This window comes from Lemur catta, chromosome 10 (genome assembly GCF_020740605.2).
Source record: "Lemur catta isolate mLemCat1 chromosome 10, mLemCat1.pri, whole genome shotgun sequence".
Classification (NCBI taxonomy): Eukaryota; Metazoa; Chordata; class Mammalia; order Primates; family Lemuridae; genus Lemur; species Lemur catta.
The window spans coordinates 21,253,512-21,268,812 of NC_059137.1; the positions used below are offsets into that span (position 1 = coordinate 21,253,512).

The following is a 15,301-nucleotide window of genomic DNA, read 5'->3' on the forward strand; positions in this document are numbered from 1 at the left end:
CAAAAAAACAAGTCTAAGAGAACTAATAGTAAAATTTAAATTTAAGAAACTGAAACCTGTTAGCACACTATATCCAAACTGTATGCTCATACACCAGTGTTCTTCATTATTTTACACATGCTCCAAAGGTGGTAATGAAAAATACTTTCTTTTCATAGCAAACCATTAAGGAAATAGAACTCATTAATACCTAAACAACAGTGCCCCAAAGAGGGTAGCCTTGACAATTCAGAAGCTTAACACCTACATGGGAAATGTAAATATTTGGTTATAATTGAAATCAGACTAAAAACAGTATGTTTAGCTATACGTTACACATTCAGTTTACAGAAGAGCGCTGAACAAAGCCATTCTCAACCTCTCTGGAATAGCAAATGAAAAGGATTCTGAACATTCAAGGGGAAGCTATCATATAAGCCTTTCTTTAATGTCTCCTCTGTGGACAACCCTTCTTCTTCCAAATTCCTATCTTTTTGTGTGAATTGAATTTACTGTGTAATTTTAGAGCTCAGAGATGCATGACCAGTAAGAATTACAGAGTCAAGATACAGTTCACAGGTAGTCTGGCCCACAATGCATACAGTCCTCTATTTTAAAAAAATTGTTAACAATGCTTACTAAGGAGACAGAAATTGAAGTAATCTGTATTTGAGATCATCTGTTATACTCCAAACCAAAAAAAAGGACTTCTATGGATCAACAGCTGAGGTTCAGAAAATGCTTAACTATAAAAAATAATTCTTTAAAGGATAGTTTTTATAATAGGATTTTACTCTTAGCAAGTGTGTAATAAAGAAAAAAAGAAAAGGTTTACGCTTAGGAATACCTATTAGGGATTTTTTCCAGTTACCTCAAGATGAAGTACCCTTTAATACATGAAATACATTAAACCACCAACAGAAAAGAAAGTTGTACAACAGAGCCATCATGTTCACTTTCTAAAAATTTGAGTCCTGACACAATGGCCTTGCTTTAGGGTAACACAAGGAATGCCAAACTTCCAAGCAAAATGAAAGACATTTTCTGACAAGGCAAAGGTTCAGTTCTGAGTTTCCCGATGCTTCTTGATACAGTTAGCATTCCAAGTGAAATCAACAGCAAGAAGTAGAATCTTCACTGCACAACCATCAGCATAGCTGTGGTCTACTGTGTCATCTCCCATTCTCGAAGGAGAGGGAAGGCACTCGCTGTCAGGCACTGTTGAACCAATCAGTGCTGATATGTGCCTCTTTACTTGACAGCTTCAAGAATATAGTCCAGCCACCTGGCTCTGTGGGTCACATGTAGTCCTTCCCAAAGCATGGGAAGGACTTTCTATACCACGTTATAGAAAGCCAAGTTTTAAGAATTAAAAACAGAGAGTCAGTCCCAATCCTGAGTGTTGTGAGAAGGGAGACTATAGGGCATTCAAACAAAAGATTAATAAAAACAATGTCTACACAGTTCATGGCAAGCCCTGGAGAGGAGAATTAAATTTTCAACCATGAAAGGGGTTCCCCATCACCTAGAGACTGGGCTATCAGCCTGGAGTGGGGACTGACATGGAAATCCAATTGTATTGCGGGTCTATACATGGTAATTGGCAGAAAACATGATAGAACTAAACAATTCAATTCTTTTCTTTCGAGGAAAATGGCTCCTAAGGGAGAGTGTGAAGTCAGAGTCCTTTTTCCACGGTCTTGCCTATTCAGCCATCCAGAGCTTGAAGGTCCTGTCATATGAGCAAGTGGCTATGAGCTGCCCATCGGAAGAAATGTCTAAACCCATCACTTTGCCTTCGTGGCCAGCCAGGGTCTTCAGTGGGGACCAGCCTGGGTGGGTCCAGATCTTGGCTGTATTATCATAGGCACCAGTGAGCAAGAAATTCCCATGGATGGCTACAGGAGAAGAGAAGGGGAATGGCTTTAGGAATTCAAATATTCAAAAAAGTGTAAGAAAACAAAAGCACAAAAATCTGCAAACACATATTTCAAAAAAGAGTATTTCTACATTCAGAAAAACCCAGCACTCTGATTCTATATTCCTACTACGCCTCCAGGAAAAAGTGACAACCACAGGTGACTTAAGGGAACAAATAACATTTTTATGGTCTTTTGGCTCTTTCCCTGATAGACAATCTGTTCAAATATTAAGGATTCAGTGCTTAGAAAGTCCATGGAGGAAAGACTGAAGCAAAACATTCACGGAAGTCTTCTTTACTTCCTGGCAACAAGCAGCATGTTTTACCATAGTTCTCTCTAAGAGCACAGCAAAGGGAAGGAAATTATAATTCGCTCCTTTAATAGAGGTCAAATTCTCTCCTCTTCCACTTCTCAGTAAAACTAAAGCCTGGCCTACATTTCCTGGAAGCACAATCTCTGTGTGTCTGTTACTTAGGGCCTAAAACAGAAGGAAAGCTTACGCTCAAACTTGACACCGGTCACTAAGTTCTGATGGGCAGGGATGGTATAGATGCAACGCCGCTGTCGAAGGTCCCACACTTTGCAGGTGTTGTCACCACTGCCAGTTGCAATGTGGTAGCTGTGGATTAGATGCATTATCAAAGTTAGAAATCAAGTACTTTCTTACCAAGAACCCTTTCCACCTCTCATTCAGTGACTTTATTTTACCCATTGGGGGAGAAATTTATTCCATAGATTTCCTTCAGGTGACCTTCTAGGAACATGATACAACGTCCTGTGCGTAGGTCCCAAACTCGACCAAATGCATCCAGTCCCCTGATAAAATAATTTATAAATGAACACTTTGAATCCGGTTCTCTATGGGAGCACAAATACATAAGAGGTGCAACTATTGAGCTACCCAGCTATGCGGAAGAAGCCTTACCCGGTGCCAGCCAAAGAGCCATCTTGATGGAAGGCAATGTCATACACGCCCATGCTGTGGCCCTCCTGATGCAGGATCTCCTCCTGAGCCTCCAAATCCCATAAGCGCCATGAACGGTCATAGCTAAAAACAAATCACACTAATAATCAACCATCAGGTATTTATTCAGTTTCTAAAATGTATTAGGTACTACAAACAATTGTAGCTGAAGTTAATATGATTGATTCATACAATCACATTAACAGGAAATTCCTTTCTGGCATAAACAATGCCTCAACAACTAAGCATATCTGTCTTAGGTGCTAAGCAGAAAACCATGGACTTGCTGTAAACCTTCCCCAGTGGCTACTTTAAGAACAGAATTCCTAAGAATGGCCCAGCAATGATTCTATTGCCATCTTTCTTCCTCCATTCCACTGTTATGTCCCTGCATTCATTGAGCATTTATACTTTTACTGAGGCCTAAATTAGATGTTGGGAATATAAAAATCAATCACAAATACAACAATGGAACAGAACAGAGAGCACAGAAGCAGACCCACACATATACAGTCAAATGATTTTCAACAAGGGCACTAGAGCAATTTCAATAGGGAAAGGAAAGTCTCTTCAATACATGGTGGTGGAACTGGTTACGCACGTAGAAATAAAGACAAAAGAGAAACTAAAAAAAAAAAATGGGCAAAGCACATGGACATTGCACAAAGAGGATATGCAAATGGTCAATATGCATACGACAAAGTACTCAACATCAACGATCATCAGGGTAATAAGAATTAAAACTATGAGCTATCACTACACATCTGCTAGACTGGACAAAACAATAAGACTGACAACACCAAATGTTAACAAAGATGTGAAGTAACCAGAACTCTGGGAATGTAAAATGGTACAACCACTTTGGAAAATTGCTTGGAAGTTTAAAAGGGGGAAAGAAAATGGCCAGGTGCGGTAGCTCACTCCTGTAATCCTAGCACTCTGGGAGGCTAAGGCAGGAGGATCACTTGAGGTTAGGAGTTTGAGACCAGACTAAGCAAGAAGGAGACCCTGTCTCTAAAAAAACAGAAAACTTAGCCATGAGTGTGGCGCGTGCCTGCAGTCCCGTAGTCCCAGCTACTTGGGAGGCTGAGGCAGGAGGATCGTTTGAGCCCAGGAGTTTGAGGATGCAGTGAGCTATGATAGTGCCACTGTACTCTAGCCAGGCAGTGAGACTCTGTCTCAAAAACAAACAAACACATGTCCACAAAAAGCCCTGTAGAAGAATATTTATAGCGGCTTTAGTCTGACTAGCCAAAACCTGGAAACAGCCAAAGTGTATGTCAACAGGAGAATGGATAAACTGTGGCATAGTCATACAATCAAATAATTCTCAGCACTAAAAAGGATTACTGACATATGCAACACCACCAATGAATCTTAAAATGTTATGCACAGTAAGAGAAGCCAGATGCAAATGAATTCATACAGTATAAACAGAGAGAATGAACTTATGGTGATAGAAATCAGAACAGTGATTGCTTTAGCAGGGGGAGATGAGTGGGAAGGGGCATGTAGGAACTTTCTGGGGTGACAGAAATGTTCTCTGTATTGACAGGGGTGTGGGTCACCTGGTGTTATGCATTTATAAAGAATGACAGAATTGTACACTTAAGTAAATCCATTCCACTGTCTGTAAATTATACCTCAGTGAAAAAGTTCTTTAACAGATTCTGGCCTCAATGAACTTACAGAACCAGAAAGGTAGACTGATTTGCTGGCAGAGAGATTATAATACAATGTATAGCAAAAAACTACACACTGGTCAAGAAAGAGAAGAAAGAGTAAAAATCCTAGTTTTCTGGCAATTAGTGACTTTAAAATTTCAGATTAATTGCAATTTAAAAGCAAATACACTTAGCCCTAACTATGTTAAATACTCTCTTCTGATTCCAATTCACTGCAGGCCAAGAAAATCCTACTTGAAGATCTCTGTTCTACAGCTTTACCTGGCAGATAGTCACAAGATGCCACAGGCCTGTACAGATAAAACAATAGGATGGCTTACCAGGTGGTGCCCAGGAAACGCCCTGATGGATGCCACATTACCCGGGCCACACGCACTGTATGGCCTTCAATATCTGCCACTGGTTCATCGCTTAAAAGGAATCGAACACATGCAAGTAAATGATTCTATAGAGACATAAATATTAGTTAAGTTTATTAACTGTTGTGCAGACATACTCATTCTGTACAATATGAAGGGCTAAATTGTAACTATACTTGGAATTTGTTAAAACCTTAGGACTAACAATAATCTAAGCCACTTCCTAAGGTTTTAAAAGATTTGAGACTAGTACATGTGCTCAGAGTGCACAACTGCCCACAGCACTTTGATAAACACTGGCTTTCTACCTTAATTCATTTCATTAATAAACTCTTAATCTTAATGGCACACCATTTAGGATTAGAGATAAACAAAAAATACATTAGCCTGATAAGCAAAATAGTCACTCTGCACCAAAGGGGTGCTTGGATTCTAGTAAGAAAATATACTTTGGTAGAGATGTGAGCATATAGAAATCAGACAGTTTTGGTACAAGTGGATTACAGATAAATCTTTCTTAAATTTAGGCCTGTTCAAAAATTCAAATGGAAAAAGGAACTTCTAAATAGATAGAGGCTTAGTCTCATTTTGGTGGCCATTAAATTCTGCTAACCATCAACCACAGAAAGAAGATCTGAAACTGTTTTAACAAAAAGGAAATAAACATGAACCCTAAAGAGGGCAATTAAAAAGGGAACTTTGTCAATGTGCATATATAGAACCAAAGCCCCAGGGGAATAAATATTGCTAAGTATTACCAAAGCCAATTAAAACTTGTTATGCTCATACATGAGACCCTGTCTGGCAAAGAGTGTAGACACTAATTAGCTCTCTAAAAAATTTTTGGAATAAAAACCTTTATATGTTTTCCCAAAGAAAGAAAAACTAAGCAATTAAATTCAGATGTCTTTTAGCCAACAAGGTGCTAAAATTTTTGGAAAACAATAATCATAACCACATTAAAAAAAACTGCTGTAGTTAGGAAATATATTCTTAGGTAAAAGATGACGCTACTGAGAGGAGACATCACTTCCTTGGCAATAGTGCTAGACAGAAACTCACTTTCTTCTCCCCTGTGGCTGTTTACCAAAACCCAACAGGCTGCCAAGAATATTATCTTTAGATAATCTACCTCTATTGTGTAGGAGGTAGGTTAGATCTTTTTGGAATAAATGAAGCTGAGAAACAGTGGCCACTAGGCTGGAAGCAAAAATCAAGGTCCAAAGTTAACAGTTTAGAAAAACACGGCACAACTCCTCTGGTGAGAAAAGGTCTAAGAAAGAAATCCTCCACTTTATTTTCACACTAAGTTACCTTGACTCTTAGAGCATCTCTCATGTTAACCCTGAGGTCCTGAAAGCCAACCAATCCACTACTTTAGTGACAGCAGTATGGACCAGAGAACAGTAATATTCACCTGTCAAGACTCCAAAGCTTCACAGAGCCATCAGCAGCACAAGAAGCCAGGTTGACATCTTTTTGGTCCAAGGAGACAGTGGATTTGGGATGGAATACAATAGCTCCTACATTTGTGTTATGGCCTAAAGGAGTGTAAAAGATGAAAATTAAAGGGTTCCCACCTCCTTATAACCTTTGTACAAATACAGACTATGAAGAATAACATAGATGAGTATACATGTGGATATACAGAGTATTAAAGTGACCATTCAACTATTAAAAAATAAACTGTTTCAATGTAAACTATTTAAATTACATTAAAAAAAGCAAGACAGAAATAAACTTTTTGTTTTTTTGGTTCATGGATTATAAAGGGCCAGAGCGTGACTGGACATGAAAGAAAAGTGAATGTGTATGAAAGTCATTATATTCCAGCCTTGCAGCCAGAGAAAACCAAGTCAAATCCAATCAAGAATTAATGTGCGTACTCAGTCTGAGTATCAGGCAGAGTTTGTGGCATAACAGAGCTCACCCTGGGAAAAAGACTGAGATTTACACAAAACTCTCACTTACCTCGAAGAGTGTGAAGGAGGTTGCAATCAGGAACAGACCAGAGCTTGCAAAGCCCACTCCTATCAAATACAAAGGAAATCATCTCAGCCAGGGTTGGTCTGGGAAGGAAAAGGTACCTTGGTAACATTACTAAAGGACAATCTTTTCTCACCCCCAATAAATGTTACAGTGGCCGACAGAAAAAAATAAATAAAAGCCTTATAATCTGAAGGGTTATAGAAGAAAAAGTTACAGTCAGGCTGCAAGCAACCAGAGGCCTCTACTGTACCATAATTAACATCGTACAAGTTGCCATTCTCCTTAACTTTTAGACCAATTTGTAAGGGAAGGTAGGACAAATTAAACTATCCAATAAGAATAATATTGATACCATCTCCTTAACTATGAATAGCATTTTGCCACTTACAAAGAACTTAAATTCTTTAAAGATCTTTTATTTTGGAAATTTTCCAACAAATTACTTTTATATTGATTATCTCAAATGATCTTTATAACAGCCCTGTGAAGTAGATAGGCAGGAATTTCTACTTCATAAAGTAACTAAGGTACAGTTTCTTGGCCTTCTCCTGAGCCAGTCTCAATTGCTGCCTAGTCAAGTGGTTCCTGTGCAATGGAAGCTTTCTCTCTCACTCAATAGCCATGTCCCACAAAAAAAACAGAACCAAAATAAACAACAAAGTTACCACATCCTAAGAGTTTTCTGCATATGTGGTAGTAAGCAGAAAACAAAATAAAGATAAAGCAGTAATTATTATCTACTGGGTGCTTACCACAATACGTACTATCAAGGCAAAATGCTTTACAAACACTACCTCACCCCATCTTACAGGGATTAAGTATCTTAGCTAGATCACATCACTGAAAAGGAAAAGCTATATTGAGGTGTCGATACTAGTTGGGTCTATAACTAACTATGACCTGCTCCAAAACACTAGTACCAAGAACAAGACAGACAGATACATGTCATGGATCTCTGGAGTCCTTGTTAAACAGTAAGAATGGTTAACACATTGACTGCCACACCAGAAAAAAAAAATTTTTCCTTGGGGCCATGGTGTTTTATTACGAAAATAGAATAAAAACTTTGAAAACAAAACGATCCTTTCTAACTGAATGAAAAATTTGTTATTTTTTATTGTTTTCTGCATGTGAGTTATACACAACTTGAAAAATAGTTCTTGTGGCTCCCAAAGTGAAGAGACAAGAGTTACATGCTTCACGAGGCTCTGGGCTCAAAACTCTTATGAGTTAAATACAACTCACATGGCAGTTAATGTGTTAAACAAAGGCTATACCGTATCATACAGCGGATAGTACACTAGCATTTGTAATCATAAGATGTGGAGGAAAAGGACATAGAAATAGACATCTAAGACAAATGCTAATTTTTTCCTGAACTTATCCCCCATTTAGGAAAAAATGTCACCTTAAAATGGAACTTACCAACAAGCTGTGGCCAGCATCTTGGAATTGGGACTAAAGTGACAGTAGGAGATAGGCCGATCATCCCCAATCTGACTGCAGAAATTATTCAAAGACTTCAAAAAAGAAAAAAGGACAGATGGTGATCATTGATAGTAATAGATTAATCCAAGAGTTCTGAGGCTTTTCCATCATTAAAAAAAAAAAAAAAGCAACTTCCATTTGAAACCACCCCAAGATTCTTCTAGTTTTTTTGTTGCTGTTAGGAGACAATTATATTAATAAATGGAGTCAAGGCCTATCTGAATCTCCAGCATACTGTTTCCTATAGCCTTAGTATCACTAGCTTCCGTGTCAGCTAAATATAAACAGAACAGCCTGGACAAATCTAAAGCACACCTTTGACATATTAAAAGGGAGAATTAAAGGGTAGAACCATTGGCCTCTGCTGACTACAAAGCACAGTAGGTTCCTGCTACCTTAGCTGATGGCTCCTTCCTATCACAACAGCTCAAGCAGGGGGAATAATAGCTGCCTTTACCTTCTAGAAGTGCCCAAATAGAAAAATCTAATAAATATTAAGAAACTTTACATATTGGGCAATCACTGAGAGCATCTTACCCGCAGAGATTTGTGCAGCTCCTGCATCTGGGAGGTTCTAGTTGTCTCAGGAATCTCTTTATGAAGACGAGCCTCTTCCAAGCGTTTCATTGCCCTGTGACACAGAAAAAACACTACTGTAAGTAAATGGGTTGTAAACAAGGGCCCACACATGTATCTCCCTCAATTTCATTTAATAACCAGTCATTATAAAGCAAACCCTCAGTCCCTGAGATGAAACAAAAAATATGCTTCTTTCTTCTCCTTACCTGGGCAGTGAATAATTAGCAATCCACAGTCTAGCCACCTTCAAGCTGTTTGGTCCTTCATGGTACCAGGTTTGCTGATACTGAAAGGAAAATTAAGAGCAGAAATGTTAAGTCTGAAGCATTTCTGCCTCTCCCACAGCTGACAATTCTCTATCATAACTGTCCAGAGAGAAGGTGAATTAGTCTGGTAATGGATATCAGGCATATGTGCTTTCTACTGTATTTTTTTCTATGGTGTCTTTTAGATAGTTTCTGGTTCCTTGTTAAGTTATACCAGGAATGTGATGATTCTTTCCTAACTGAAAAGCTTCCTTAGCTCCATTCATACCTACACAAGCAGCACGAGCTATTGCCAACAGTAGAGCCTTCAAAGACATTTTTCCCCTGATCCTACCAAAACAAACCATTGAAAGCAGAAAATGAGAGAACTATCCCCTCATTTCCTTCATGTTTATACTGTGAAGCAAAGACATATTCTACCTCTTCTTTGGACTTCTTAGATTTCTCATCATCCTTCTTGGTCTTTTTTAAGGCATCAGTACCAACTACTGAGAGGATATTTCTTAACCTGTAACAAAAAAACAATTTAAACACTGTTGAGATAGGATTGTAAAAAAGTACATCTTAAATGGGAGCATGCCTCCACTATTCTCTCACCAAACCCTTAGCAAACTTCTTTAAGAGTCAAGTAGGCATGTTTAAATTTCCAATGTGATTTCTTTCACTCAATCTTTTTTATCTGAAAATCCCTTAAATTGAACTATAAGCAATTACCCTTTTCAGTTTAGAGTCAGCTAGCCCCCACACTGCTACCACCTGGTCTGTAAAGACAGCCAACCTTCACTCAATGCCACAATGTGCTGGATACTGACTCAGGTACTAAGTATATCACAATGACTAAGAATCAGTTCTTGATTTCAAGTATCACAGTCTTAGGGGGAAGACAGAAAGTACTAGGGAACTATAGTGCATTATATTAAGTGTCATGGTAGCAGTAAGCACAGAGTGCTAGAAGATCAGGGAAAGGTTCATAGAAAAAGTGTTAACTAAACTGAGTCCTCAATTAGTTCAAGAGGTCAAGAATGGGAAAATCATAGTCAAGGCAGAGCGTTAAACAAACGTAAAGGTTTGGAGGTTAGAAAAACATGTTGAACTTGGAATCATAAATAGCTCAGTATGGCTAGAGCATAGAGTACAAGAGGAAGACTGCAGAGGAATAAGGCTGGAAATCTAAGAAGGGGCCAGGTCACCAAGAGTTGCTAATGCCATGCTAAGGAGGGTTTACATTTGAAAAATATCTCTGAGAAAGTATAGAGAACAGATGGAAAAGGGAAGAATAAAGGCATGGAAATCAGACAGTATACTGTTGTAGGAATCCTGAGTCAAAATGGTAGACTTCAATTAACACAGTGGCAGCAGTGATTCAAAATATTCACCTAAGGGGCATATTAAGGAATAAAATAGACTTTGCTGATGGAAAAAGCAAAAAATAAACAACAATAAAAAAGTATAAGAAAATAACATACTATGACAGAGAATAATGGAGGGGCTTACTTTGCAAGGAGTCAGGTGTAAGGAAAGGCTTCCTTGAATAGGTGGCATTTATGCTGAAACAAAAGAATATAAAAGTTCTAAAAGACAAGAGAGAGCAAAAAAAAAAAGAGAACAATTATGTGGAAAGACATACAAAGAGCTACAGTATTCCAGAAGGACCAATGTGGCTAGTCTAGTAAACTGAGGAAGACTGGTACTAGGTAAGGCTGAAGAACTTAAAGGTCATGATTTGAAGTTTTTTACTCCAAGTATAAGACACTCTAGGATTTTAAGCAAGCAATGAACACAACACATTTGGGGCTATCACAACAGCCTAGAAGTGAAAGCAATGGAAACAGAGCAAAGAGGACAGATTGGAAGTATATTTCAGAAGTAGAATAGACTATATTTTGCTGATGGATTATAAAGGAGGTGAGGAATATTTTCAACTTAGAATTGTGCAAAGAGAATGGGAAAGGGGTGGGGAACAGATTTCAGTTTAGATGTCTCAAGTTTGAAGTATCTGTGGGATATTTAGGCTACAAAGAGAGAGTTGGGAGTCATCAGAATATATCAATACATGGCAAATGATACCATGGGAAAAGATCTGATCGCCCAGGGCGAGTAAAGGATAAAAGGTTAGGCAGGAAAAAAGGTTTAGAAATGAGAAGAATTAGCTAGATAGATAGGAGGAAAATCAAGAGCATTTGGTCTTATGAGAGTGAGGGAAAGGGAGTATTTAAAGGAGGGGTGGTTTGCAGTGTATTAGGGCTATTCTTAGTAAAGACAGGTTGTTGACCTTAAAAAAGAACAATTTCAATGTGGTAGGGGTCAATCAGTTTGCAGCAGGTTGAAGAGTAATTGCAGGTAAGGACTTCAAGAGAGTAAATATAAACCCTCCCAAGAAACTTGATGATGAAGGGGCAAGATGGGGCAGTGGATAGAGAGCCAAGAGGGGCTCTTCATAATTGTATACAACTAGCCCATCACTAAGAGACTTTGCAACCTCAAAATCACAAGAGGAGCATTATCTGAGGGCAGTACTCCTCTTCAATAACATCCAAAAAAACAATTATCATTATGTCTTACGCCACTGACATGGAATGGATTGATGTCTAAATTTTCAAAGCTCAACAAAAAAATGTTTATCTAACTCAAAACTTCATGTTGGGGAGGGAAGGGAGGGGAAGGGATGTCAGCACCCTCTTCACAGTCTATAAAGAAAAATCAACAGTGGAATAAAAATTGGCCTAAGACTTAGAGTATGGGCTAAACAATATAAACATACCTTAAGATATTCTTAATACTATCTGAAACATTCTATTAAAGTTTCAACTGAAAGATCAACTGAAATTTGGACAAGAACTCTGTGATTAATAAAGAAAAAAGTAAGTACTTAGAAAGGGCACCTTTCTCTTCTTTCAGCAGGGCCCTCTCCAAAAAGTGTGATGGGTTCCCCCAAGGCCCTAAGGCAAGCCTTGACCTCTGAGTCATCTGTGGAAACATTGATTTGCCGGGCTCGCTTCCTTCTTTCAAACTCAGCCAATACTTCTGCCTGTCGCTCACTGATGTGTTCCTCAATTTCAAACACTTCTCCTATTAAAAAAAAAAAAAAATCAGATTTTTTCAAATGGGGGAAAGAAATAATTTCTAACAATTGGAGTCTGTGTATGCTCCTAAGGAAAGGTTACTGCCTAATAAAACACTTTATAGATACAGTTTACTAAATTACGCCAAACACACGAATGTAAATGACACAGCTTTAAAAGGTAGAAGAATAGTTCAAGCCACCTCTTGTTTCATTTGGGAATCTTACACCTATATAAAAACACAGCTTAAATGAGATCAGAAAGAGTACAGAATATCTTTAACAAATTCGTTAGTTGGCTAGGCTTTCTATCCAGAAGATAAAATAGAAATGTTATTTTAACAATTGCCAAAGCTATTCTCTAAAACAGTCCCACTATAGGAACACTTACAAACATTAACTAGTAAACTTGAAATAATTACTATGAAAATGAAATTTCTATGACTCTAAGGCTTTTGGATAATTTAGCAACTAGTTTTAAAACCCACACCAAATATAAGCCTTTGGATTAAAAATTGGAGGTATGGTGATGCTGTGGTTATATTTAAAAACAGCATAAATGGACTCAGGCAGGACAAAGGCAATATATGTACCCTAAACATTTGTACTCCCGTAATATTCTGGGGGAAAAAAAAACCCAGCATAAAAAGTTTAAAAGAAAATGATGTGTGGGAAGATTAATAAGAAACTTGACAGATGTTCTTTCCGCAGGAGTCTTTCATTTTATATCCTTCCATATTGTTTAAATTTTTTATTATAAACAGGTACAATTATATTTAAAAAATACAATGGACCTCTCATGACAGACATGGAAAGATATCCTCAACAGTGCATAAAGTGGCCAAGCATGGTGGCTCAACCTGTAATCCTAGCACTCTGGGAGGCTGAGGTGGGAGGATCGCTCGAAGTCAGGAGTTCGAGACCAGCCTGACCAAGAGGGAGACCCCGTCTCTACTAAAAAATAGAAAGAAATTAACCAGACAACTAAAAATACATAGAAAAAATTAGCTGGGCATGGTGGCGCATGCCTGTAGTCCCAGCTACTCGGGAGGCTGAGGCAGAAGGATTGCTTGAGCCCAGGAGTTTGAGGTTGCTGTGAGCTAGGCTGACACCACAGCACTCTAGCCTGGGCAACAGAGTAAGACTCTGTCTCAAAAAAACAAAACAAAACAAAACAAAACAGTGCATAGGGTGAAAATGCAGGTTACACAACAATGTATATATCATGGTTTCATTTATGGAAAAAATTATATATTTTTATAGCTTCATTAAAAATTGTCAGACACACTCAATTAATAATACAGGATTTTCTACTTTACACAATCATATAGTGTTCAATCTTTTAAAATAAAAATTACTATTACTTTTATAACATGAAAAGATATCTCATTGTGAGTAAAAAATAATTGGAAAACTTCAAAAGGGAGAATATTATGAACCACTCTAGCTCCAAACCAATGCCAGAACAATGTTAGTTCCCCAGAAGACAAAAGGAATCAATTTGAATCTAAATGCATACTCAACTTCTGGTTAAATCACTAATTCATGGAAGAAAAACTGTATAAAAAATTGTAAGAAAAAGACTCTTTGGATGATTCTACAGATCTAAAGATGCAAGTTTAAGAAGTGCACTTTTTTTTCTTTTGAGACAGGGTCTCCCTCTGTCACCCAGGCTGGAGTGTGTATGTAGCTCACTGTAGCCTCAAACTCCTGGGCTCAAGTAATCCTCCCTCCTCACCCTCCCAACAGTGCTAGGATTACAGGTGTGAGCCACCGTGCCTGGACTACAAAATTTTTTGACATTACAAAAAAGGTGATATTTATGTTTAGGAAGGTATTCATTACAGAAAATTGGTGCATCAAAGGTAAAGATGGGCTCACAATTTATATCTTACCAGAGGTTATATTAATATTTCCTGCTTCGATTCCTGCTTTAAGTCCTTCTTTTCCTAAAATCCCAGACTCTCCTTTGGCCAGACGCTCCCTCTCCTTCTCTTCCAAACTTCCATAATAGATGTGTGGTTTCTTCACAACAGGAGCGACTAAGTCATCAGGTGCTTTAGTTTTGGCTGCCTGCTAAATATCAAAGACCTGGATTAACCTAAGGCTTAATCTTAGCAAATCTGCTGGGCTTCCCCAAAGGATGAAGCTCATTCCGAGCTTCAATCCTATTTCCTCCCCAAGTGAAAGGACAAGTTAGACACCAGTTAAAATGTTTTTCACTGATTTGTGGGGTTGTGGGGGAGGATGTTTCAGTCCCTCAATCACCTAAGTTTGGTAGATAGGAAGTAAGAGATTGATAAAACTAGTATCATTCTCTTGGTTATTTTTATATCAAAGGTTTCCTTTCAAATATGTTTACTCCATTCTGTTCGAAGTGCAGCCTCTTCCTATGTTTTATGATACTTCCAGGGTTATTGCTCATCACTGGGAAATACCAAAGATAACTGAATAACCAAAGTGGTGCTAAGGGGCAACAAGTTACAAAGTTACTAGTCTACACATTTCAAACATTTTCAGACGTGAGGCAGTAAAAGTTAGGAGGCCTCATTATAATTCCGAGCTCTGACAAAGACATCAGTTTTGGCCAAGGCATTTCCCATTTCAGGGCACTGTTTTTGGACCAGTAGGAAGAGGTGTTTACCGTTCGGGGCAGTAGTGGGAGAAGGGCAAATGAGCTAACATCACAGGCAAGGGTTTAGGGATAAGGAAAACGCTGCTAGGCTCTGTAGGACAGACACTATCGAGTACCGTAGCCTTCCTCCTGAGTCCTCCACCGCCTTAGCCCGTTCTCTAACGGCCCCGGCCCCTACCCGCAGGGACACCCAACCCTTCCGCTCTCCCTGCCAGAGTGAGCTGAGACCCCGAGCTCTGTACCGTGGAGGAGGCCCGTGAGGAAGCCATGCTGAGATCTGGAGCCGCCAACCCCGGGCAAAAGCGGAGCTCTAAGTTTCAGACCATCCACCGCGCGCCCAGCAAAGCGGAACTGCGTCATCGACCGGAAGTGAG

General features: G+C 38.7%; 1 protein-coding gene across 2 annotated transcripts; it reads right to left on the reverse strand.

The window, feature by feature from the left end:
- Window positions 1-750: 750 nt before the first annotated feature.
- On the reverse strand, window positions 751-15,301 carry PRPF4 (pre-mRNA processing factor 4). 2 transcript variants are annotated; one of them, XM_045563576.1, is made up of 14 exons: window positions 15,170-15,301; window positions 14,188-14,365; window positions 12,114-12,300; window positions 9,652-9,739; window positions 9,172-9,251; window positions 8,924-9,017; window positions 8,324-8,418; window positions 6,881-6,939; window positions 6,327-6,450; window positions 4,871-4,960; window positions 2,827-2,949; window positions 2,610-2,717; window positions 2,402-2,520; window positions 751-1,877 (listed from the first exon to the last, which is right to left on the reverse strand). In XM_045563576.1, the coding sequence occupies exons 1-14, from the start codon at window positions 15,194-15,196 to the stop codon at window positions 1,684-1,686; spliced, it is 1,566 nt and encodes a 521-aa protein (XP_045419532.1). In that variant the 5' UTR covers window positions 15,197-15,301; the 3' UTR covers window positions 751-1,683. The 2 variants fall into 2 exon arrangements, with proteins under 2 accessions (XP_045419532.1, XP_045419531.1); XM_045563575.1 differs by having other exon boundaries at window positions 14,188-14,368; window positions 15,170-15,299.

What these genes read in the sequence shown, in the direction of transcription:
- PRPF4 (XM_045563575.1), bottom strand. Translation starts at nt 15,196, where the DNA reads ATGGCTTCCTCACGGGCCTCCTCCACG. An exon ending in CTAAGAAGTCCAAAGAAGAG is followed by an intron (nt 9,252 to 9,651) that starts GTAGAATATGTC and finishes TTTTCCTTTCAG; the next exon opens with TATCAGCAAACCTGGTACCA. An exon ending in AAGCTTTGGAGTCTTGACAG is followed by an intron (nt 4,961 to 6,326) that starts GTGAATATTACT and finishes ATTCCTTTTAAG; the next exon opens with CGATGAACCAGTGGCAGATA.